This window comes from Rhopalosiphum padi, chromosome 1, assembly GCF_020882245.1.
Source record: "Rhopalosiphum padi isolate XX-2018 chromosome 1, ASM2088224v1, whole genome shotgun sequence".
In the NCBI taxonomy this organism is placed as follows: Eukaryota; Metazoa; Arthropoda; class Insecta; order Hemiptera; family Aphididae; genus Rhopalosiphum; species Rhopalosiphum padi.
The window spans coordinates 89,131,732-89,155,812 of record NC_083597.1 but is presented as its reverse complement, the minus strand read 5'-3'; the positions used below and the strand labels follow the sequence as shown (position 1 = coordinate 89,155,812).

The window sequence follows — 24,081 nt, the reverse complement described above, 5'->3', positions numbered from 1 at the left end:
ATTAATAGAATATCCATACTTCATTAACCCACCTACATTGCTTTCGGCCACATACGATAGAATTGAAATAGAATTGAATTTTCAAGAAAATAATATAAAATATTTAGATAAAATTATGAATCTAAAATATTATCAACTATTTTATAAGGTAAGTACTACTAAAACAATAAATAATTGATATTTATTTCTACAAAATAGATAACAATGATGATACAAAGAATACAGGTAATAATGTATCGTCTCAAATATCAAATTGTGCTATATTATACAATGTATAATGCACATTGTACATTGAGTTTACCAGTTGCAAATAGAAGTATGTTTATAATTAATTATTGCCTGTTTAAAAGAGACACCGTTTTGCCACTATACACTTCGTTTTCAAATTATAAATTAAATATGAAGTATACTACATTCTAAGACTTACGAGTATTAACAACAGCACTAACTTAAAAATATATTTTATTGTTTTTTTTTAATTCGTATGTAGTGATTATTACTTACAATTACAAAGATACATGTCGAGTCTATTGTAACTCATTGACTAATATATTAATATGATGTCGTTGGCATTGTAAATTCCCACCTTATCGTTCTAGGTACATTTATATGTGATTAACGGTTTTAATGTCTTATTAATGCTTTTTGTTTTATAGTCATTAATAGAAGATACGTTAAGAAGTTTTGAAATTAAACCAATTAGCAATACCAACAATACTACAACGGAAATTATTAGTGACTTAGAATCGGATACTTTTTATAAGGTTGGAGTATTGTTAATTGCAGGCGATGGAAATTTTAATGATCAAGATGTAGTATATGGTCAATATAAAACTACGTGTATACGTAAGTACTAAGTATCTATTTAACAGAAAATATGAATTGCCTATTCATAATAAATCATTAGATTAAAATTATCAACGTAAAAATGAATCTACCATAATAACTCACTATAGTGAAGAAAGAGAAAGTAAGTGAAGCAAAATAGAGAAGTAATAGTGCAGTAACTACCAACTTGGGTATTTGGGAGTCCGGGCCGCTCTTGAATTTTTCTTAACCTTATGCCCTTAAGGTGAAACAATGATCTTTGAAATGAACCCTCACACAAAATCATGAATATGGTTATATTTAATAATTATTAGGTTATTAGGTTAGGTTTTATGATTTATACGATTAAAATAATTTTAAACATAAAAATATCACAACGGTTTATAATGTGTCCCTTTTAAATTAAGAAAAATATATGATAACAACCTATCGTTGAAATCGCATCATCACTCATCAAATTTGAGTGATTTGAGGTTACGGTATATATTTTACACTGTTGCACAGACGCACAGCCATTATTTTTTACATAACAATTCGTTGACCATTGCTGAAGCTGTCTTACTATTAGAAAATATAAAATTATAAATAATTTTATAAATATAATTTTAATATTTTTTTTGTCTAAAATATATTAAACACTGTTTGAAAATCTTGAGGCGGAAAACCTTCAGCGGAGACAGCTGCCTCTACTGCCTCTCGTAGGTGCATGCTAATGATGTCACAACTATATAACATCGTTGAAAATAAAAAACATTCTAGTTTTTAATAATGTTCGTTCAGCAATTATGCATTTATTTTGTTTTATTTTCCAATGTTTTTCAATATTAGCATAATATTATCATAGTATTATAATACTATCATTAAAATGCTCAAAAAATAAAATAATTTATTACAGTTAATCACTAATATTTTATTTCTTGTTATAAGTATCTAAATATAGTACCGGTATAATAGTACTTACTTATTTTCATATTTTTAACGTACTTTTGTCTTATCGTTTTGTATGCAAGAATACTAAATAGCAAATGTATAGATTAGAAAAATGTGTATACAAATTATTTTATTTTTTTAAATTTATAATAATTTACAAAATATCTAATATATTTTTTAGAACCTCAAATTACTGATTATAACATAAAATTAATTAGTGGAATACAAAGCATAAACATAACATGGAATATAGTAAGTGTAAAAACAGTAAACAATAGTTATTTTTACTTCTGTAGGAATTATTACGTTTAACGAATACGTTTAATTAACTTTCAGCTACATATTTTGTTAATTTGTTTGTTCGAAATATACAATTCCTACACAATAGCTAACAAATCAAAAATATTAATTCTAACATATTCAATAATATACTTTATATGTTATATTTTCTTAAAAGTCATTACACCAATGATTATTGTTTTTATTATATGTGCAGATTAATTTAAGTCGACTAGAATGCAAAATTACAAAATACGTTTTGACGTTAACGTCGAGTCGATCACAAAATCAAATAACTGATGTACAAGAAATACTATCGAGTACAGAAAGTGGTCACTTTTTAGATAATCTTCTTCCAGGTTTTCAGTATAACATAAAATTAACTCCATCAACAATTAATGGAACATTACCATCCTCGCCTATGTATTCATTCACTACTCTTATGTCAAGTAAATATTTTTTTATTTTTACTTTAAATATTATTTATTTAAATTAATATAATTCTTGAACTTTTTGGCTAATGTGTAGCAAATTATAAATTGGCATTCAACATTTCAATACCTATTGGTTCCTACAATAAATAATATGGTGTATAGTGTAAATAAATATTATAAATACTATTAAATATTTTAAAGAGGGGTTTACTTCATTATACAGGGGAAAAAATTATCTATAACATATAAAATTATATTATCAAATTAATTGCTTCTTCATTCCTAATATAGAAAATGATGTTCAAATAAAAAATATTTCCACCAAACATGAAAATGGAAAAATTAAAATATCCTGGATTTTGGTAAATTCCCGTCAACATTATACCACAGTTTATGAGCCAGTAACATCAATCATCAGATATAAAGTAAATTATTCACAACTTTTACAATAATTTAAAAAAAATTATTATCTACATAATATTAAAAAGATATAATATATTAACATATTATTCATTAATTTAAACTGACTTTTCAGATTTGTTATGAGTAATTTAAGTACTACATACCTAATATCTATATAATCACCTAAGTCATTCTAAACATTTTTATTTTCATTTAGCTCAAACGAATTCTCAGCTGTTCCACAAGAGAAATAGAACAAAATTGGACGTCAATAACAATTTACAATCAGACCAACTATGAAATATTTAATACAGTGCCTAATTCTCAATATAGTATACAAGTTTTGGTTGATGTTAATGACAAAAATACTACTCAAGAAAATATGATTGACGTATTAACACCAGCATCAAGTAGAAATATATTAAACTATAATTTAATATTTTTTTTTATTATAACATTTTTTTCTATATTTACTTATTAGGCCCAAAAACCGAACCTTTCTTAGATCCCGAGCATCCAATTTATATTACTAATAACTCTATATTTGTTCAATGGAAAGTTGATTCAAAAAATTGCTCCAAGCTTAATGGATTGTTATCACAATTTTATATAGAATTAAAGGTAATTTTTGTAAATGTAGATCACTTATTTTTAAATAAAATATATGTATAATATATTAAATTTGTAGGATACGGTTGATGACATTTTACAAGTAAGAGAAACGAAAAATACTTACATTTCCTTTAATGATCTAAAGTCAAACACAACTTATGAACTGAAAGTGTTTATAAAAACACATATTAGTTATAATCCTGAACATTTTCTACTCGTCAACTTTACGACTAAATTTGAAAGTAAGTAGAATTTAATTTATTATTTATTTATTTATTTCAGCCAAAATTAATTACAATTATATGATACAATAAGTAAATTATTACATTAAGAATATATTAACAATAGCTGATACGTATACCAACTGAGTTAAGCTCGTATCTGGTATACGTAATTATATAATTGTTTAAATATTTTAATAAAACTTGTGTTTATTTTTTTTTACTTTTAACATCTATAGATTTAAAATCAATTGAAGATTTAGTAGTTTATAAAAAGAGTTTAAAGAACCGTATGGTAGGATTTCGCTGGAGCTATTCACAAGATACAAATTTAAACGGATTTATAGTTTCGTTTAATGAGAGTAATTTTATCATACCACCACAAACATGCTCAGCGTGGCCAGAATACTATTGTCATACATTCTATAATTTGAGCCCCAGCAGTAGCTACACATTTAAAGTACGTATTGCCGTGAATAATGGTATATACTATATTGTAGTCACTATATGAGTATTATAGTACTCTGTTAAATTAACTTTAATGGCGCGTGTTTTTTAATATTTTTGCACAAGATGTAATTATTTTTGTATTAGATAAAACCAAAATCAATAGATTATCCAGAAGGTGGTAAGGTCTCGTCAATTTATTTTAACAGTGTTGATGGACGTAAGTATATTAATTAATACAAGACCATATTTAGAAATTATTTCATCATTATTTTATACACTATTTGATCATTTTTGATTCTTATACCTCCAACCCCCCCCCCCACTAAAAAAATTGGAACTACCGATCTACTTTTAATATGTTGATTATATTTTTATTGTATACATACAAATTTAGTACCTGATTCTCCAATGAATATAAAAACGACCGAAATTGGTAACACTTCTATATCTATCCAGTGGGATATTCCATGGATATTCAACGGTGAATTGAAAATGTTTATTATAAACGTCGAAGAAATTGCATCCGTAGATATGGAGACGTGTTGTATTAGCATTGCACCAACAGAAATTTTAGTTTATGAAGAACTACCTACATATAACCATACGGTAATACATTTTCCTTGCAGATAATCTAATTTACAGTAATAAAATTGTAATCTATTTTAATTTGAATCTGCAGATTGGTTCAAGTTAAAAATAATATCAATCTGTTGCTGCTTTATTGTACTCGTAATATTTTTACTTTAATAACAAATTAATTCGCGTAGTATATAGATACAACGTTTATGTGTACGACATAATATATCATTTATATTCAATATAAATACATGATTTCTATACTATGATTTTGTAAATATTTAGCTTGTGAAAAACGTTAAGACTATTAAGACAACATTAAATTTGATATAAGTCTAAGGTAGTGTATAGGTATGCCGCGATTACATAAGTTAATTACGCCAATGGTCTTAAATATCAAAAATACGAAAATAAACATTATTTTTTATTTTATTTTGGATTTAAGGAATTAAATATACTAATATTACTGAACTTTAAAACTGTGGTTTGTGGCCCTATAATCCAGTTATCATCTTTACAATTTATAATTCATAATCAGAATAAATATAATAAAAAATTTTAAAAAGTTGTTGGCCAGGGTTTAGGGACAAATACAATGTGACAGCCAGTGCTTGTTGGGTATCAAATATGTACCATAATATTACATGTTTATGTATAATATTTAATATTAGATTTCAACATGATATTATAAGTACATTTATAAACTTACAATAAACACACCAGATTTAGGCCCATAATGAGTTTCTCAATTAATGAAAAATTGTGCTCATTATACTGTTAGCAAATAGATAGTGTTTGATAAGTAGTCAAGTAGATACTATAAAGTTTTAATTATAGTGATTTTATCACTTTGTAGCCGGTTGTTGGTACCTCTACTGTACTCAAAAGTGCTATAATAATGGACTTTGATATTTTGTTATATTTCCTTCCTACCCAAATAGACACGACATACTTCGTAAAAATACATAAATTGATGATGTTTTATAATTTTTGTTTTAGACATCTGTTGTTACACTACTCTTATATCATTTGTTCTGAACCCGATGTCAAGTATAGTTGACACGCTGTATATTTAAATGAATAGGGTTTCCGGATACGTGGATTTTTCTAACAACCATATAATTTGCACTGTTTTATTCAAAACATTTTTCTTTATTATTTGGTATCATTGGTTTTTTAATATCTCCACTGGACAGCGTTTTATTTAATTTACAAAATTATAAAATTCAAGTTATTACTCTGGGTTTCCGGTTTTTTATAAGGATACCCAATTTGACATGCGGTCGTGGACGTGTTAACATTTCTTTTAAAAAAACATAAATATAATTATTAATTATTAACCATGAATTTAAATTGAATTACTTTGATTAAAGTCACATTTACAATAATACAATCATATTATTTATACTTAACTATTAAATTCACAATAATCAACTCGCGACATAAAAGTCGTAGTCGTCACTCGTCACGCCTGGTGTCAATCGTTTGTGTTTTAAAAATATCGTGTTTAGAATGTCTGTTGAGTGTCAAATATCCGAGATATCAAAGGCCTAATACCGTCTATATAACATAATAAACATTAATAGAGGTAATAAAATAGAAAGACAACATAAATTATAAGATATGATATTTAATTTTTAATTTGTATTATTGATCTGCAAAATACGACGGCAGTTTAGGACATTAATAATAATAATTTATTATTATAAGTACTTACAGTTATTTACAATGACATTTTATACAGTTGTATCACAATAGTATTTTTATACAAACATTACATTTAATCATTAATATTCAATTATTTTAAAAACCTCAAAATATTAAATTAGGATTGGAGATCCGGATCCAGTGCAAGTCTGATAATATTGAAGGATTGTATGTTTTTTTCTTGTTTCCTCGCGTTTCCTGATCGGTTCAATCGTTTCTGATTATACCGGTAACCTTTTTCGAACAAATAATTTCTGTATACGAGTTTATTGTTGGAATGTTTTTGTTATGTATTATATAAATTATTTATATAGTTGGATTTGTGTTATCATTTTGTTTGATAGATTAATTGTTTGTACTTTTTTTTCAAGATGTACCTATAATATGTTAGAAATATTATATCGTACGTATGCATATTTAAAATAAATAGATATGTACTTAGTACTTAGTATTTTGCATTGCCTAATTTAACACATTTAAGTATATTATATTATTTATTATTATTTTACAGATAACTGGCCTGCAACCAGGATCAACATATTCAATTGGAGTTTTAACTGTATCCAAATCATCATGGTACAGTTCACCGTCTAGACTACCAGTTACAACTATTGAAGAAATGTAACAATTAGTATAAATATTAATATTATTGTTTCTAATCATTTTTATATTCTCTATTATACAATAAGAATTTACAATATTTATATGTTTTTGAAATATATTAAACATAATATTATAAAACTATAATAATGTAGTAAGTATAGTGCTCACATATAATTTTGTTATCAAGTACATAATCTAAACATTAATAAAATATAGGTACTTTGTTATTATTTAATTTTACAAGTACTAACTAAGTACCAACAAATAATTGTTTAATACATTTAATTTTTGAGGCTAATCTAACCTAATGCAAATTTATTATGCAATCATACTCCTTGGTAAAATCTCTAAATATGGTAAAATATTAAAATTCATCTGCTTACATTTTTCATATTCAAGAGGATTGGAAGCGGTGATTTTCTATTTTTTCTAATACACGCGCAACATAGGATATAAACGTGGTCTATTCCCAACGTACCAATTGATATAATAAAGCGATAAGAAACCTGGAAACAGATTTGAATTTTTCGTCAAGTCTACTTGAGATCTACTTTCTCGTATTTTTGATATTATCTCTCAGAGTCCTAAAAAGAGTAATTAAAAATTGACACTTTAATTTTTGGAGCAGTTAAAATCAAAAATAAGGTAAAGTAAATATCAAGAAGACTTGATAATAAATTGAAATGTGTTTTCAGAATTCTTATCACTTCATTATGTCAATCGGTACGTTGGAAATAAAACACATCTATAACTAATCGTATGTTGCACGTGTGTTAAACAAAAATAGAGAATCACCGCTTCCAATCCACTTACACCCACAGAGTTTAAAGGGTTGTCATAGCTATTTAATATTATCTCGGAAATTACTCAAAGAGTACTCATATACTTTTATCACTACCAGTAAATCTTCATTGGAGGTATAAACCGTCTTACTGGATAATCTCGAGTTGGATGCCAAATTTCAAAAATAGCATGAATTGTATCCGAACGTATTTTATCAAGTAGATGAGTTGGGTCCAGCTTATTAGCGTTACCTAGGAGACACCACGTGTAGGTTGGATAGAAAGTCTTCCTAAAATTATTTTTTGTTATATAAAAGTAACAGTCAGCTGATGTAAAAATTATTAAAATTATTATTCAATTGACATTTTTTTTTTTTTACCTTTTTGTATGTATACCTATTGTACCTATACAATTATTATAAAATTAGCTTAAAATTATTTGTTTTATCCTTTTTATTATTAATCAGCAACATTTTATGGAAGCGAACTTTAAATCCATCCTTAAAGATAATTTTTTTCCCTTTTTCGCTTGATATTAAATCCATCTACATTAATTTTTAACACTACAAACGAATGTAATTCAAATTTCTAGCCTTGACGGGTGCCGCGATCTACTGAGTACTGACTAGCTAGTTTCAATATATTGTTATCCGACGAAAACTGTATGTGGTTGTCATTAATCATTATAGGACAATTTAAACTTTTGAATTTTTGACGTATTCCCTTGCTAGACATATCGATCGATATTTCAAAACCGTTTCAAAATCTAGAACAATCCCAACTAAAACAATCAATATTTACAATTTAATTCACTATATGGTATATACACATAGCTATAATAATTGATAGGGAAAAATAAGGGAGTCGAAAGAGCTTGGTATACGTTCATATTATATATTATATAGCCAAAGCTCAAGATACTTTATTGGTAGGTCATGACTCATGACACTACTTACTCTTAATACAGTTGATAATTGTTTATTATCAATAATATATTAATGTAGAAATATCAAAATGTTTAAAATATTTAATTCGTCAGTTCATTACAATATGTATTATTTTTAAATCTTAGGAAAATTAACATTGATTATAAGTCTGCAGTTATCATTTATCAATTGTCACAGTTATAATTTTAACAGAAAAAAAACAGTGACATAAAATGATAAAACGTTTTCTTATTCATTATTATTTCTAAAACTATATGTTATGATCGAAGAACTTAAAAATATACATATATATATATATAGGTATATAAGTTATACTAGATATGTGTCATTAAATTATACTATAAATATTACTTAGATATATTTTACAAAAATGTTATAAATTATAGCATAATGATTAATGCTATATTGACTATAATATTCTATTATACATTTAATTCATCATAACATAAAATTAATCGGTTTACTTGTATAATGTTAGATTGGTTAAATATAAAGTAGGCATTAGAAATAATAAATAAATAATTGTTTAAATAAAAACTTATATTACAGCCCCTGTTCACCTTTTTCCGTTTTCACCTAAAAACCTAAATATACGTATTTTTAATAGGAAAGCGTACTTGCGATGCCTCTAAAAACGTTGTATCTTGCATAAGGGACTGTAAGAATTTCTAATAAATAAATAATACATAGCTGAATGGATATTTTTAGTTAAAAGTCTTTTGAAATAGAATGTTAGGTCTTATAGGTACTAATCATATTCTTTTTTGTTAGAAGATTATAATCGTTTAAAAGTTTTATAAGTATTGAAAAAATAAATGATAGTATACATAACTAAAAGTTAGTTAGTTTCGAATGAGTGTGGTTGGTATTAGTTACTTTTTTTAGTCATATTAAAAAAATCTCGCATTGATTGTTTAGACTGAGGTTCCGTCCATCAACATCTAAATTACATCAAATAATAAATATGAAAATAAAATTGATCATATATTATAAGATATTTTAATGATCAATATAAATTGTTTATAAACTTGTAATTTTTAATTGATTATAAATTTATAATGATTATGTCAACTGATAAATTTGATATATGCAGGTGACATCTCACAAGTAATTTTCAAAATTAATCCCTATTGGCTATTTAAGCTTTTATAAAACCACTACTCTTCTCAAATTCTATGTCTTATATTATAAATACCTATCAACCTAAACAGTAACAAACTATAAACTATTAAAGAAATTCGTTAAAAAAAAACACATCTATGATAACTTTCTCAGCACCAAACCTAGATTTAATTGAACAATGTGTGGTAATGACTAAAAAAATAATCTATTTATTTTATTTTGTTTTATATAATATTTTTATATTTTACATATTTATTAAAAAAAATAATTTTAATTGTTGTTGTATATTGACCTTAGTTGATTAAATATATGTATAGTGATAAATTTAATATACTCTAGGTACATCAATAATGACCTTCAGGTTTATAATTGTTCAAAAACGATAAAAATGTGTTGTAGGTACCTACTAGATATTTACACTTATTATCAATGTTTTCTTTAGTCGGTTAATTTATTGCGAACTGTACAGTTAATATTCTTTTTAATTTATAATATATTTTGCTTCATGAATTAAATATATTTATGCAATATGGTTTATAAAATTAACAAACTTTTGTATGTAGTAATCTTAATTCACATACACATTTTTAACGTTTGTCCAAGCACAATTTCATTTCATCATCATAAAAATGGTAAGTAATAATTAAAATATTATGGAAGATTTAGTGTACTATTAGCTTATAAAACATATTATGTGCCAAATGTAATCAAGTGAGTTAATTATTAAACCTACTTAATGACTTAGTGCAAAATAATTAGTGATACTAAACGAATTAAGAATAATGGCAAAGGTACTTTATAGATATTCACAGCGTTTCCTTTAGTTGATTAACTTATTACAAACTATTCAGTTAATATATTTTAAAACTTAGGTATAATACATTTTGTTTTATGAACTAAATGAAAAAATATATTGATACACTATGGTTTATAAAAGTAACAGCTTTTTGTATGTATTAATCTTAATTTACATACACAATTTGAAAGTTTGTGAAAGCACAATTTCATTTCATCATCATAACGATGGTACGCAATAATTAAAATATTATGGAACATTTAATGTACCTACTCAATAACTTATTAAACATATTATGTACCAAGTGTAATCAAGTTAGATAATTATTATACATTTATACCTACTTGATAACTTAGTGCAACATAATTAAGATAACACTGTGACAGTAAAATGATATTGATTTAAAAAATAATAAATACAAATCATCATTTCTATTACCTATGTTAATTCATTACAATAAAACTAACCCATGGATAATATATTTATTAGTTTCAATAACAGTAAATCGTTTAAATTTAAGTAAATCAGGTACTAAAATATGCTTAATAAAATACAATCTAAGATTGTACATTTACTAGTACACACAAATAAGAGATAATAATATGGGCAAATGTAAACTAGGCCCGTGGTTACCTTTTTTGTTGTAAACTCGGCCCGATAATTTTGACCAATAAATATAATAATTTAACAATTTTACTTATATTTTTACATTTTTTTACACTAACAATATTGCATAAATACATTTTACTTATATTCTTATACTTTTTTATACTTAAAATTGTACTTACATTTTTTGTATTGAATACTCAAATTAAATCCAACATTAAAATATTTTATCTACATTTTTACGAATTTTATACCATAAATTAAAATATGAAAATGAAAATAATTTTTGGAAGATAATGAGAATCCCCTTCTCGTGGTGTCCTCTGGGTAATGCTAAATGGTTCTTAAAAATATTATAATATTTTATTTGGTTTATTTTTATTCGGGCCGACTTTACACGTCAATAATTTTTACCTGAAAAAAATACGGACCGAGTTTACAATCGCCCAATAATTATTACATATAGAAACCTTAAAAATGTGTATTGTGTATATAGTATAGATATTTAAGGTGGGTATTTCCTATAAACACAATTTTATAATATTTATTTACATGGGTATTGAATTTTTATTGAAAAATATAATAATACATATTATAATTGTTTATTTATTTGTGATTTAAATTAGAATCATTTTTCATTTATCTTACAGTTATTTGCTTAAAAAACACAAGTTTTTTGCTTATTTATTATATTATATTGTATAAGTATCTAGTAAGTAATTAGGTATTTAGATATTTTTAACATTTATTGTTATAATTTTACACTGTATTATAAGAACCCCTCAAAGGGAAATGAAGATGTTAAGTGAGAGGAAAGTACAATGTCATTAGTATAATGTGACCCCAAAGATTTTACATTTCTTAATCATATATTATAAACAATGTATAAAATATATACTAAATAATAATTTATGAATATAAGCTAATTATATCATAAAATATGTGTAGTATGAATAAGCATAAAATGTATATTGTAGTATTTAAACATATTATTAACTTCTGCAAATGATTAAAGTTTGATAATGAACCATTATTTTGTTTGTATTTTAGATTCATATGAGGAATTTGACATTACTACAATTTATAGAATCACAAATATGTCTTTATTCAACAGCAACAACGGTTTGTAAATTATTATGATTTCCTTTTTACTACTTAATTACAATATATTTAATAAAATAAATTAATAAATTGTATAGATACTAGTGGTTCAATGATAATTTGAATGTATGAAATACTTTATAGATTGAACCTAACTAAAGGATCATTTCAAAAATACAGCAAATTGTTAAATTCTACGGTTTTAATAAGTACCTACCTTTAGAAAATGTAGAAAATTATTTCCTTTGGGATATGTCTGTCTGATTTAATTTCTGTGCTTGTTTTGATAGTTGCAATAAAATTTAAATTTTTAAAATAATATTCATCAATTTATTTTAATTATACTAGGGTTTGGGTGTTTATGACTTTTGCATATTTTTTTCTTTTAGTCGTACACATTACCATATAAACCCAGTGAGAAATTCGTTTTGTATGAAATAGAATCAGCTACATTCAATTTTATTTTGCATATTTTTGCATATTTAGGGATTTTTATGAATAAATACATATTTTGAAAAAAAAATTGTAAATAAATGTATTGGTCTAAAAAAGGCACCACGGCAAAAAAAAGTTTGAGAACCACTGATCTATATCATCTAAAATAATATAATTTGTTCGTAGCTTGTATTTGAATTGCATGTTAACATTTTAAAATTACACTTCCGTACACCATAATATAAAATGAACCTTAATTTTTAAATAATCAAATTAATTCATTTTGATCTCTAAATGTTTATGTTATTTTGTATTATTAGAAACAGATGGATTCATGAATGATAATTTCTTAACGAACTTTAAAGAAAGTTATTCAATTGAAATACATTTAAGAACAAATGCTATTGGAATGCCATTACAGTTCGATAAACATCTTGATATTATGTCAACAAATACAAAAGAAATCACTAATTTTGGATCATTCCAGAATAATAGTCAAATGGCTATTTCGTATGATCCAAATTCATGGATTAAAAATAAAATTAGTAACTTATTTGGTGAGTTCTTACTTATTAGTAGAAGGGTCTTGGGGAGTTTTTCCAGAAAAAATATAATTTGATTTCAAATCTGTGTCCTAATTATTTAAAAATAGAAAAAGATAAATGTCATTTTTTCGTATGTGATTTACATACATATATTTTTAATGTTAATATTAAGTTAAATATCATTAGACTTAGTAAGGTGTTTATTGATGATTGTGGTTAAGAGAGAAATTAGAAGGTTTATTATACAATTGAGATCTTCAAGAAATGATTTGATTTTGAGTGAGAGTTCATCAGTATTATTACCGAAAGGAAGAGGTGGAGAAGATAGTTGCTTGCGAGTAAGATTTGTAGTGGTGACTGGCGAGGATGAGTGGTTGAAGTGGTGTTAACAATATTTGGTGGTACATTAAGGTTAGAGAGTTTCGAAATCGGAATATGTAGATGTTGTCGATCCCTGTAAAATGTTGATGACCTGGTGGACAGTTGAGGCCATTAAACATTAAACTGAACTTTTACGCGTGAAAGTTTCATCGTTGATGATCGATTGAATTATTGTGCAGAAAGTTGATTTTAAAACCTAACTGGATGTAGACTGAAGGGGGGAGTGTTGGAGCATCAGAAGTATTATACATTGGTTCATCAATTATTCGATTGTGATATCTGATGTATCAGGATTAAACTAGTCATACTGTTTTTCGACGAAAAACGCGTAGTGATTTAGATTTACGAATTGTTTGGTTGTCTTTGGTGATTGGTTTGAGGCATTGTTACGTTTAAACTGGAGTTTTCCATCTTTTATTAGTTATTACTATTATCTTCCTGTATGTTATCGACAAATTGATTTAGCACAGTCTGTAGACATACGTGATTTAGGAATAACGAACAGATAAACGACGCGATTTCTGTTATACAAATACATAGATATTGTAGAATCGCGTGTAGGACGCGATATCCACATTCCACGTAATATCACGAAAAGATTTGCACGAGAGTTACGTATGTTGAAAAATTTTAGTCACTTTTCGTTATCGTATAATTAGTATGATTTTGTTTTTGAATATTTCCGAGGGACCGAAACCCTGATTACACATGAGAAAGGATAAGTGGAAAACTGGAAAGAGTATTGAAAAACGATATTGTAAGTGTAAATTAATCACTATTTTTTTTCTAATAAATAAGACACTGTGTTTTAAACAAATAAAGCGAAGCGTCATAATACCTAGTTTGGATATAACGACTATACATTAAAAAGTTTTTAATTAATTATTATATTAACTATTTTAGTTGAAGGTGACGAACGATGTTATGACATGAACTATTTCCGTTATCATAGCGATACTACTCCTAATCCTGATTCAATGTTGAAATCAGGTATTTTCAAAAAATATATATATTAAAAAACTAAGTTATTACATTTTTGTTTATAATATTTAAATTATATGTATAATATAAATGGCTATAATAAATTGTTCAAAAAAAATTAAAATATTTTTAAAATAATACCATGTTATTTAATGCTAATTTAAACACGATGAAAATTTAAAGTATCTAGTTATTTGTTTTAAAATTACAAAAAAATATAAAATATATATATTATTTTTTCAGATACTGGTTTTTCCCTTTTATCTCTATTTTTTCTCCGCTTATAAAGAAAAGTATTAGGAATATTTATTTTTGACTCCCCAAAGTACCAACTTCATTCATCTTACTACGAAAAAGATGTTGATGTCGGAAATCAAAGCATTTTTCAACTATTAAAATAAAAATAAATTAAAATTAAAACATAAAAAAAAATACACATCATTGTAAAATAAATACATTTTTCACTCCTTACAGAATCTAAAACACTATAAATTATCTATTAAAATATTAAAATTATACTTATATGAGATTGTATTTGAAAATGACGTTGTAGCGAGTCACGATTCTCGATATTGGTAAGATATTATATTTTATAATTAGTAGACACCCGAAATCTTGCCAAATGTGTATCACAAATACTATATGAAATATATCAATTAGTGTAAACCGGCATCAATCTATCTATATTTATAAAGTAAAACTCAACTATAATGGCACGTGCTTAAATTATGATTTATGAATATTCACGTTGGTCGGCAACAACAACTTTTGAAGAACGCAACAGTGAGACCATGATTGATTTCTGAACTTCGGGTAAAATTATAGGAGAAGAGGACTGGGGTAGCCACATATTAGGAAATCCACAGCACGGCATATTCAGATGTACCAAAACCATTGAGTATTTGGGTCTAAACTTGTAATTTATATTAATGTATTAATTAAACAAACTATTTTCAATTACAATATGAGTAGAAACGTAATTTAAAACAAAAATTCATCAAGACTAATTACTTTTATGCATTAAAACTCAATGATTTATTAGGCTATAATATCAATGATTTTTAATTCCAAATTATTTATTCCAACAATCCAATAGGTATAATCATAAAAATAGTAAAGGTACATAATTAAAATTCCATCCTAACATAATGTTTAATGTTTGCACATATCTACTACTGCAGTAGTAGTAAAATGTTATCACACTACACCATCACCGAAAATACAATTTTACCACTAAATACCTACCGCTACAATGTATGCGAATCTTAAAATAACGTAAATCGAAATATATAAGCTATTTATTCTAAGATGTTAAAGTTTTAATCTATAGGTACTTGCGTATTACGTAATATTAATATATAAATTAATATATTGCATTAATCATTTTCAGAAAACAATTTAATTAATTGCTATGACGTTTTTCAATATCGCTTCAATGATTATTGCTTGCAAGATTATTCCTATTTTGATAATCAACCAAACTGTACATATTTTACATTTTATTGGACACCCGATAAAGATCAAACATGTTTAACTATGACATATTATATTTACTATCTCTGGAAACACGAAGATATTTTTTCTATCACAATTGATATGTACGATGAAAATAATATGGATGTTATACCTTCAACCGAATTAAAGACATATGTAATACTTTTTACTATAGATTCTGAGTGAATCAAAGATTGTAATTATTTGTTTGGAAATTAGAATAATAAAAACATTAAAATCTATTTTTTATGCAGAACGGTGTAAAAAACGGTATAAACACATTAAAAATTACCAATATTGTTTTTAAGAAGAATGAGGAATATAAATTGTCATTCAGTATTAACCTCACGGACGCGTACATATATCATAGTGTTAATGATATTGTGCAATTTGGACTCATACGAATTGCCCAATGTTCAAATAATGGTAAGCATAATATAATATGAAAATAATACTTATTTGTATTTTACAAATTTACAACCATTGAGTATTGATTAATGATTATTACTATGAGCCAAATAATGCCGATAATGGTCAATAGATGGTCTTAGATTATTTATTCAAATATAATTAGTTTTTATTCAGTTTACAAGTCGACAATCAATCGTCGAAATAATAATATGTTTATGTGATATGGATTATAATGATACTTGTGCCACCTGGTGGCACTACCTCCTGAGTGGAACCAGAAAATAAGAACATGACATCTATTAGTTTGCCAAACCTAGTTATTTAAATCCGTAGTATCATGTAATATTCACATATAAAATATTTTTTACTATAAACATGATCTGGACGGGATTGGTAAATTGGGTCGAATAATGTTGTCCTGTAATTTTGATTAATTTTTAATATTTCCTAATCATTTTTTTAAATATTCTAACGCATTTCAACTTTTAAGCTATTACCATTACTCTGTCAGTGCCGTAAAAACCGGATGTGCAGAGTGTGCGCCGCACACGGACCACAGACCTCAAACTCTATTGCAGCCTTGCGAGGCATCAAAAAAATGTATAATACGGCCACACAGGACTCTAGATTTTGGTTTGCACACAGGCCTTAAGTAGTCTAGTTACGGTATTGTACTCTATAGATAGTTGGGACTAGATGTTTTTATTTTGAAACCCATTTTTGCGATGCCTAGCCTCCGAAAATTCAACTCAATTGTTACACTACTCCATTACATTAAAATACAATTAAATATTATATTATTATAAATATAATGTTTTTTAGATGGAGAAGAAGTTCGAATTGTTTCTGCTAATAGTTTTTCAGACAACGTTATAAATCCAATACCATTCAACATTCTTGGATACGGTATATATTTAAATAATTACATTTATTAATTATTAATTAATGAACATCTTAGTACTAATTATTGATAAAAATGTGAAAAGTGTGTTACTATTTTATAATTATTTATTACTGCACTGTATTTCTGCATTTATTGTATAGTATAATATATAAGTAGATGTGCTTTACATTATACTAAATGAAAAATTATGTTGTTAATAATAAGTATTAATAACTAATCGTCTATAAAAATATATTTTTATTACTCTATTCTTCACGAAAGAACGATCGGATATCGCTCATTCTTGAGTGGGAAATTGTAAATTTATAAAAATTCAATACCTGTAATACGGTTATATAAAAACTTTGAACAAGACATTTTAATATAAGAAGTTTATTTTGCATAAATTCATATAAATATTAATTTAATGTATAATTTCGCATATAAGTGCATATTTCATAATTTTTATTTCATTAAATTATTCATAATCTCGGTTATAATTTATAAATAATTAAACTAAAAGCAAATTTTTAATTTTTAATTATAATTTTTTTTTCAATAGGTATAGTGGAACGTTTCTTTGAGTCCTTAAATCCTTGTTTAAATGGTGGATATTTTACGAAATTCTCAAAATGCGTTTGTCCTCCTGGTTTTAAAGGACAATTTTGTGAGACAGGTAATTAAAATTTAAGTATTTATCGTTCATCGTTATACTAATAACTTATTGTCATATTCAATATATAAATAAAATAACAAGCCAACATATAAATTTAAATAATTTAATTTATCCAATACCCACAAATGATACAAAAATTAAGATGCACTAACTGTACAATATATACAGTACAGATAAGTATATTAGAGCGACTATACTGAGATGTTCTGGCGCTTTGCATACATGAAGAAACTACTGACGTCTAACCTTAATAACACATACGCTGAACAACGGTGCAAAGCTGCCACTTCGCCCCACCACCAATAGAATATACTGATGGGTGTTTAAAGTATGTGTATGTGTAAGCATTATATAGGAATTCATGATGTTCTGTATAAGTGAACATATATCAAGTTAGACCTATCCATGTATTATAACGAACACAATTTTAAGTCCAAAGTTTTAAACAAGGGTTTAAAACACGATATTTTCACCCTCATTAAATTATTAATAAAAACTTTTTTGATTAAATAAAATATGTATAAGTAATAAGAATTATTACTCACTAGTCACTAATATATGATATAAATAATATATAATTTTATTGAATCTATGTTATTCTTTATAAATTATCTATTAAGGCAGTAGAAAACAGAATATCAACAGCTGTGAAATAAATGTAACATATTAGAATATGTATATTAATATGTATGCATATTGAGCATTAGGTTAGTGAAAAAATAAATTTTAATTTTAGCAAATTAAAATGATATTATTTTCTAAATAAGTAGGTATATAAAAAAGATAATAATTAATTAAAACTTGATGGTGATGTATAAAACGATTAAATAAATGGCTAAATCAGCGTCAGAATTCTCTGAAGAAAATGTAATTATTTAATTATTTCAGGGTGTGGGTTAAATTCTTACGGATCTGACTGTAAAGGAGTTTGTTCAATAACAACTGATAAAATGTGTCGTGGAATGTTAATGTGTACGAGTTATGGGTGTACATGTCCACCAGGACTAACCGGTCCATTGTGTAACAAAGGTAAGTGCCTATATATACACTAAAACTAATGTACTAAACCATATATATTATGCTTGAAGAATATTATTGTATAACAATAATTCATATCATCAGCTATTTTTATTATTTTTTTAATTATCTTTTATGTTATAGACTGTACATTAGGTACATATGGAGCTGATTGTAAACAAACGTGCTCCAGTAATTGTCTTGATAATACATGTGATCAATATACAGGTGTCTGCTTACATGGATGCTCAGCAGGATACGTACCACCATATTGCCGTGAAAGTATGATACATCTTTGCTAAAATATCAAAAATTATTTTAAATTAATGAAATACGTCTATTGTTATGGTGATATGAATAGTTGAGGATGCTACACCCGCATGTGCTGTCTCTGTTTTACTAACGTACATCATAGCAAATTTGCGTTCAACAGAACACATTTTGTGATGTTATATAGCTTTAATATTAAAGTAAATTTACCTATTATCAAATTTAAAGCTAAGAATATTATCTAGGCAATGTCATATGGTTTTATTAATATTATCGTTTTAAAGTGAGCAATGAACATTTTAAGTTGTAATATTTTACATAGCTATAACTTCATTATTTATGAATCATATATGTTTTTTTATAATCATATACAATCCATTCTATGTTTCATGAAAATGTTTATATAAACCGTTAAACATGTTTAGTGAGCATCCATCGGTGTCAGCGAAAACAAATTATCCAAAGCCCATAGGTCTTAAATTTAAACTGATAACATATAAAAAATGTCAACTATAACCTACCTTTAATTTATTATAATTGATCATTATTTACTTCTATAATATCTAGTATTTTAGCTTTAATACTATAGAGTAAGTTAATCAAGAAACTAGGAAAGTACTGAAAGTAGGGACTTTATAAAATTAATAATAATTACTTATTTGAGTTCCTTTAAACTTAATGGGATAAACAGCTATTATTTGGATCTTAATAATCTTATAATTATAAATAATATGTAAGATGTTTGTACTTGACTTTTTTTCCTTAAAAAAATGTATACCTCTAATATATTTAGTATTTATCGATACGGTACTGAAATCAAAACCTTTATTCTGTTATTTTAAAAATTGAAACCGGAACTAGCACAAACATTTTATTTTTTTACTAAATCATAACCAAAATTAAAAAATTATAATACCTACTAATAAAGTAAACATTAAGCCTTTATTAAGTTATTAAAACTTATTAACCTCAAATTTTTATTTTTATGTCTCATATTATATTAATTTGTAATTAATAATAATTATAGTTTTATATACCTATAATATACGAATAATAATATGTTGTTCAATATTTGTATATTTTTAAATATTTTCTCAAAATACTTATTGTTTACACAATAACAATAATTTAAAAAAAAAATTGTATTTAGAATTGTAATATGTTTGATTTTATAGGATATCCATACTTCATGAACCCACCTGCATTGCTTTCGGTCGAACTGCATGATAGAATTAACATTGTATTGGATTTTCAAGAAAATAATATAAAATATGGAGATAAAATGAATCTTAAATATTATCAATTATTGTATAAGGTAATTGCTATTAATAAAAAAAATAGTTGATATTTATTTCTAAAAAATAAATAGCAGTGATTATGTAACGAATAAAGCTAATAATAATATATATCGTTCCAAATATCAAATTGTATTCGTGACGCACCGATTGGCCGACAAGTCGATTTGCCGACATCCGACTTTCGATACACACGTTATATTTAGTTCAAAATGAATTAGCTATACTTAAAAATATAATTTTTATATCGTTTTAAATTATTTGTATAAACCATGAACATTGTTCAAGTCAACTATCAACTAAGTATATATATTATATATTATATAAAAATAGCAAACCTTATGAGCTTCTGTTTTCTAAATTAAAATTGAACATAATTCAATTATTGTGTCCAAATATATTCCAAAATACAAATTTTACCATTTTGTAGCTTAAAATTATAATTTGAAACGTTATTAAAAATAAATGTTTTATTATGTCATTTAACTTTATGAATGATATATCTTTCTTTTACAAATTATAATATTTCTTTTATTTTTCTATTTTTAGTTTTCATCTTTTGAGGCCGATTACGGTTTTTTTGTCTAAGAGGTCAAGTTCAAATTTCGTTTGTTAAAATAAAATTATTTTTGTATTTTGTGAAACCACGATTTGTCGGCGAATTGGAATTTATTTTCATTTTTACCGGAGACTGGTCTTTGCATCAGCGAAACAAGTAGTCGGCTAATTGAATTTCAACGAATCGTACCTGAATCATTGTAGGTACTATATTGTACAATGTACACTGTACATTGTGTTAACCAATTGCAAAAAAAAGTATGTCTATAATTAACTATTGAATAGACGCCGTTTTGCCACTATACTTCGTTTTCAAATTATAAATTAAATATGAGATATATTATACTCTATTCAAAATGAGATTAGAATGGACTGGTGACCAATTTTAGTTCTCGAAGGTCAGACTCTGTCCCTACTATCGATCCCGTGACCGAGACTCAGGTCGCCTGTGCGTTCACTGCGCCCAGAAGAAACTACTCTCGATCAGCTGAACGTGCCACTGTATCCCTGTGGTATGAAACATTGGACTCTAAAATTTAAAACCGTATCCGTAATCTGATATGATGTTGGTAACGTGTATCCCTATTTGCTACAATATTATAAAAACGGAAACGATCCATTGACCCTGTCCTAAAAATAGGAAATTCGCAATAGTTGCATTTATAGATTTATTTTTGTTCTGTGCTGTAAAGTAATTAATTTATAACATTTATAATAGTATGTTATTCTGTGACCTAAGGAATGACCAATTAATTATAGAATTCGTTTTTTTTTTAATTTGTATGCAATTATTATTACTTACGTGTTACATCTTTTGCGACTCATTGACTAATATTTTATTTTAATGCCGTTCGCATTATAAATCCCCATCTTATCGTCTTAAGTATATTTATATGTGATTAATAATTATAAAGTTTACACCTCATATTAATCCTTTTTATTTTACAGTCATTAATAGAAGATACATTTAGAAGCTTTAAAATTAAATCAATAAGCAATACCGACAATTTTACAACGGAAATTATTAGTAACTTAGAACCAGATACTAATTATAAGGTTGGAGTATTGTTAATTGCAGATGATGGAAATTTTAATGATCAAGATGTAGTATACGGTCAATATAAGACCACATGTATACGTAAGTACCTACTAAACATTAATTTCCCATTTGTAATAAATTGTCAAATTAAATTATCAACGTAAAAACTAACCCACCGTTATTACTCATTATAGTGCTACACATAAGCATGCGTAGGTCTTCTTAATAGAGGAGGCAATATAACAGTCCTTGGGACTCCAGGAAATGGGGCTACACTTGAATTTTTTTTTCCAACTATAGCCTTAAGGTGAAGCAACGATCTTTGAAATTAATCATCACACAAAATCATGGATGTGATTATGTTAAACTTTATTAGGTTTATATTAAATTAATATACGATTAAAATAGGTTTAAACATAACAATCTCACAACGGTTTTTAATGTGTCCTTTTTAAAAATAAGAAAATGTGATACCAACAATTTCCTTACGTTTAAATTGCATCATCAGATTTGAGTGGCTTGAGGTTACGAGATATATTTGACACTGTTATGTAGCCATTATTTTCACAGAACAAACCGGTAATTATTGCTGAAAATGCCTTGTTATTAGAAAATATATTTTGGAAGGAGGGGGGGGGTATTAGGGGCTTCTAGGCCCATCCCGTCATACACCAGCCTTCCATCTATCTCAATCAGTTACTCGTACCTTTCAATATGTTCCTCCTCCCAGATCTTCCACATCCTTTTTCACTACATTTTAGTGTATGCTATCATAAGATATCTTGACATCAATGAAAAGTACATACATTTTGAATTCCCGTGTTTTTTTATGAGAGTAGCCAAATGATGAATATTTGGTAAGTTGTCAATCCACCGGACCTAAAACTACCTCTTGATATTTTCCAATTACACATTTATCTGTTTCTTTTATCCTTGATAGATTACAATTAGTAAATATTTTATATACTACATTTAAGAGTGTTATTCCTTGGAAGTTGTTGCAGTCCTTTCCATCTCCCTTTTGTGTGGGGCAATGGGGAATTAATCGCTGTTTTCCTGTCTTTCGATATTTTTTCTGTTTCCCACACTTTAGTAATTATTTTCCATATTCTTTGAGTCAACTCTCCTCCTTCAATCTTTAACAATTCTGCTACCACTTCGTCCTTTCCTGATGATTTGTGGTTCTTTAACTTTTGTATCTGGCAACTGATTTCTTTTAAATACGGGCTTAGGTATAACTGATTATTTCTAGTATTTCGACTGGGTGGGAAAACTTCAACTCGCTGTTTGCAGCTTAGAAATTTTTCAAATAATTTGCCCAATTTCTGGCCAATTCTTCATCCGTAGTTATCTATTTATATACAGTCATCGTATAGTACATTTTTATAGTCTCCTTTAAGGTTTTTTACGTGTTGATATAGCTTTCTTGTTCTATGGCTCCTGTATTTCATCCTTGCGCCATCAATCTTACATCTTACATATTTTCTCTTTTCACATCTTAGAAAGTTATTAGTTTCCCTCTGTAATGGAATGAGAGGAAAAATAAACATTCACTATTAAATTAACTTATTGATACTATATTTTTGGTATAAATTACAAATATTACATCAATTATGCTGATACGGTTGGTGGTTGTAAATACGCGATGATGGACCAAGAACTCAACTCGCGACATAGTGTCATCTAATTTATAAGCGTGT

At 26.2% G+C, this 24,081-nt stretch overlaps 2 protein-coding genes across 5 annotated transcripts in view; both read left to right on the top strand.

Moving 5' to 3' along the window:
• LOC132932011 (tenascin-like) overlaps window positions 1–7,318 on the top strand; it is a 28,527-nt gene extending 21,209 nt beyond the window's left edge. For both annotated transcript variants that reach the window (XM_060998174.1, XM_060998175.1), the window contains exons 11-22: window positions 9–148; window positions 657–846; window positions 1,940–2,010; window positions 2,255–2,486; window positions 2,763–2,896; window positions 3,091–3,283; window positions 3,355–3,494; window positions 3,562–3,727; window positions 3,946–4,166; window positions 4,301–4,373; window positions 4,551–4,762; window positions 6,951–7,318. In XM_060998174.1, coding sequence (XP_060854157.1) covers window positions 9–148; window positions 657–846; window positions 1,940–2,010; window positions 2,255–2,486; window positions 2,763–2,896; window positions 3,091–3,283; window positions 3,355–3,494; window positions 3,562–3,727; window positions 3,946–4,166; window positions 4,301–4,373; window positions 4,551–4,762; window positions 6,951–7,064 — 1,886 coding nt within the window. In that variant the 3' untranslated portion in view covers window positions 7,065–7,318. The remainder of the gene's footprint in view (window positions 1–8; window positions 149–656; window positions 847–1,939; window positions 2,011–2,254; window positions 2,487–2,762; window positions 2,897–3,090; window positions 3,284–3,354; window positions 3,495–3,561; window positions 3,728–3,945; window positions 4,167–4,300; window positions 4,374–4,550; window positions 4,763–6,950) is intronic.
• Window positions 7,319–10,330: 3,012 nt separating this feature from the next.
• LOC132923516 (uncharacterized) overlaps window positions 10,331–24,081 on the top strand; it is a 46,445-nt gene continuing 32,694 nt past the window's right edge. For 2 of the 3 annotated variants that reach the window (XM_060987575.1, XM_060987566.1), the window contains exons 1-6: window positions 10,343–10,525; window positions 12,346–12,417; window positions 13,152–13,388; window positions 14,661–14,747; window positions 16,129–16,388; window positions 16,487–16,658. In XM_060987575.1, the coding sequence (XP_060843558.1) occupies window positions 10,423–10,525; window positions 12,346–12,417; window positions 13,152–13,388; window positions 14,661–14,747; window positions 16,129–16,388; window positions 16,487–16,658 (931 nt within the window). In that variant the 5' untranslated portion in view covers window positions 10,343–10,422. Of the gene's footprint in view, window positions 10,526–12,345; window positions 12,418–13,151; window positions 13,389–14,660; window positions 14,748–16,128; window positions 16,389–16,486; window positions 16,659–17,465; window positions 17,550–18,088; window positions 18,203–19,090; window positions 19,232–19,363; window positions 19,502–20,664; window positions 20,805–22,290; window positions 22,481–24,081 lie in introns of all 3 variants that reach the window. The other variant, XM_060987578.1, reaches the window with a different exon arrangement.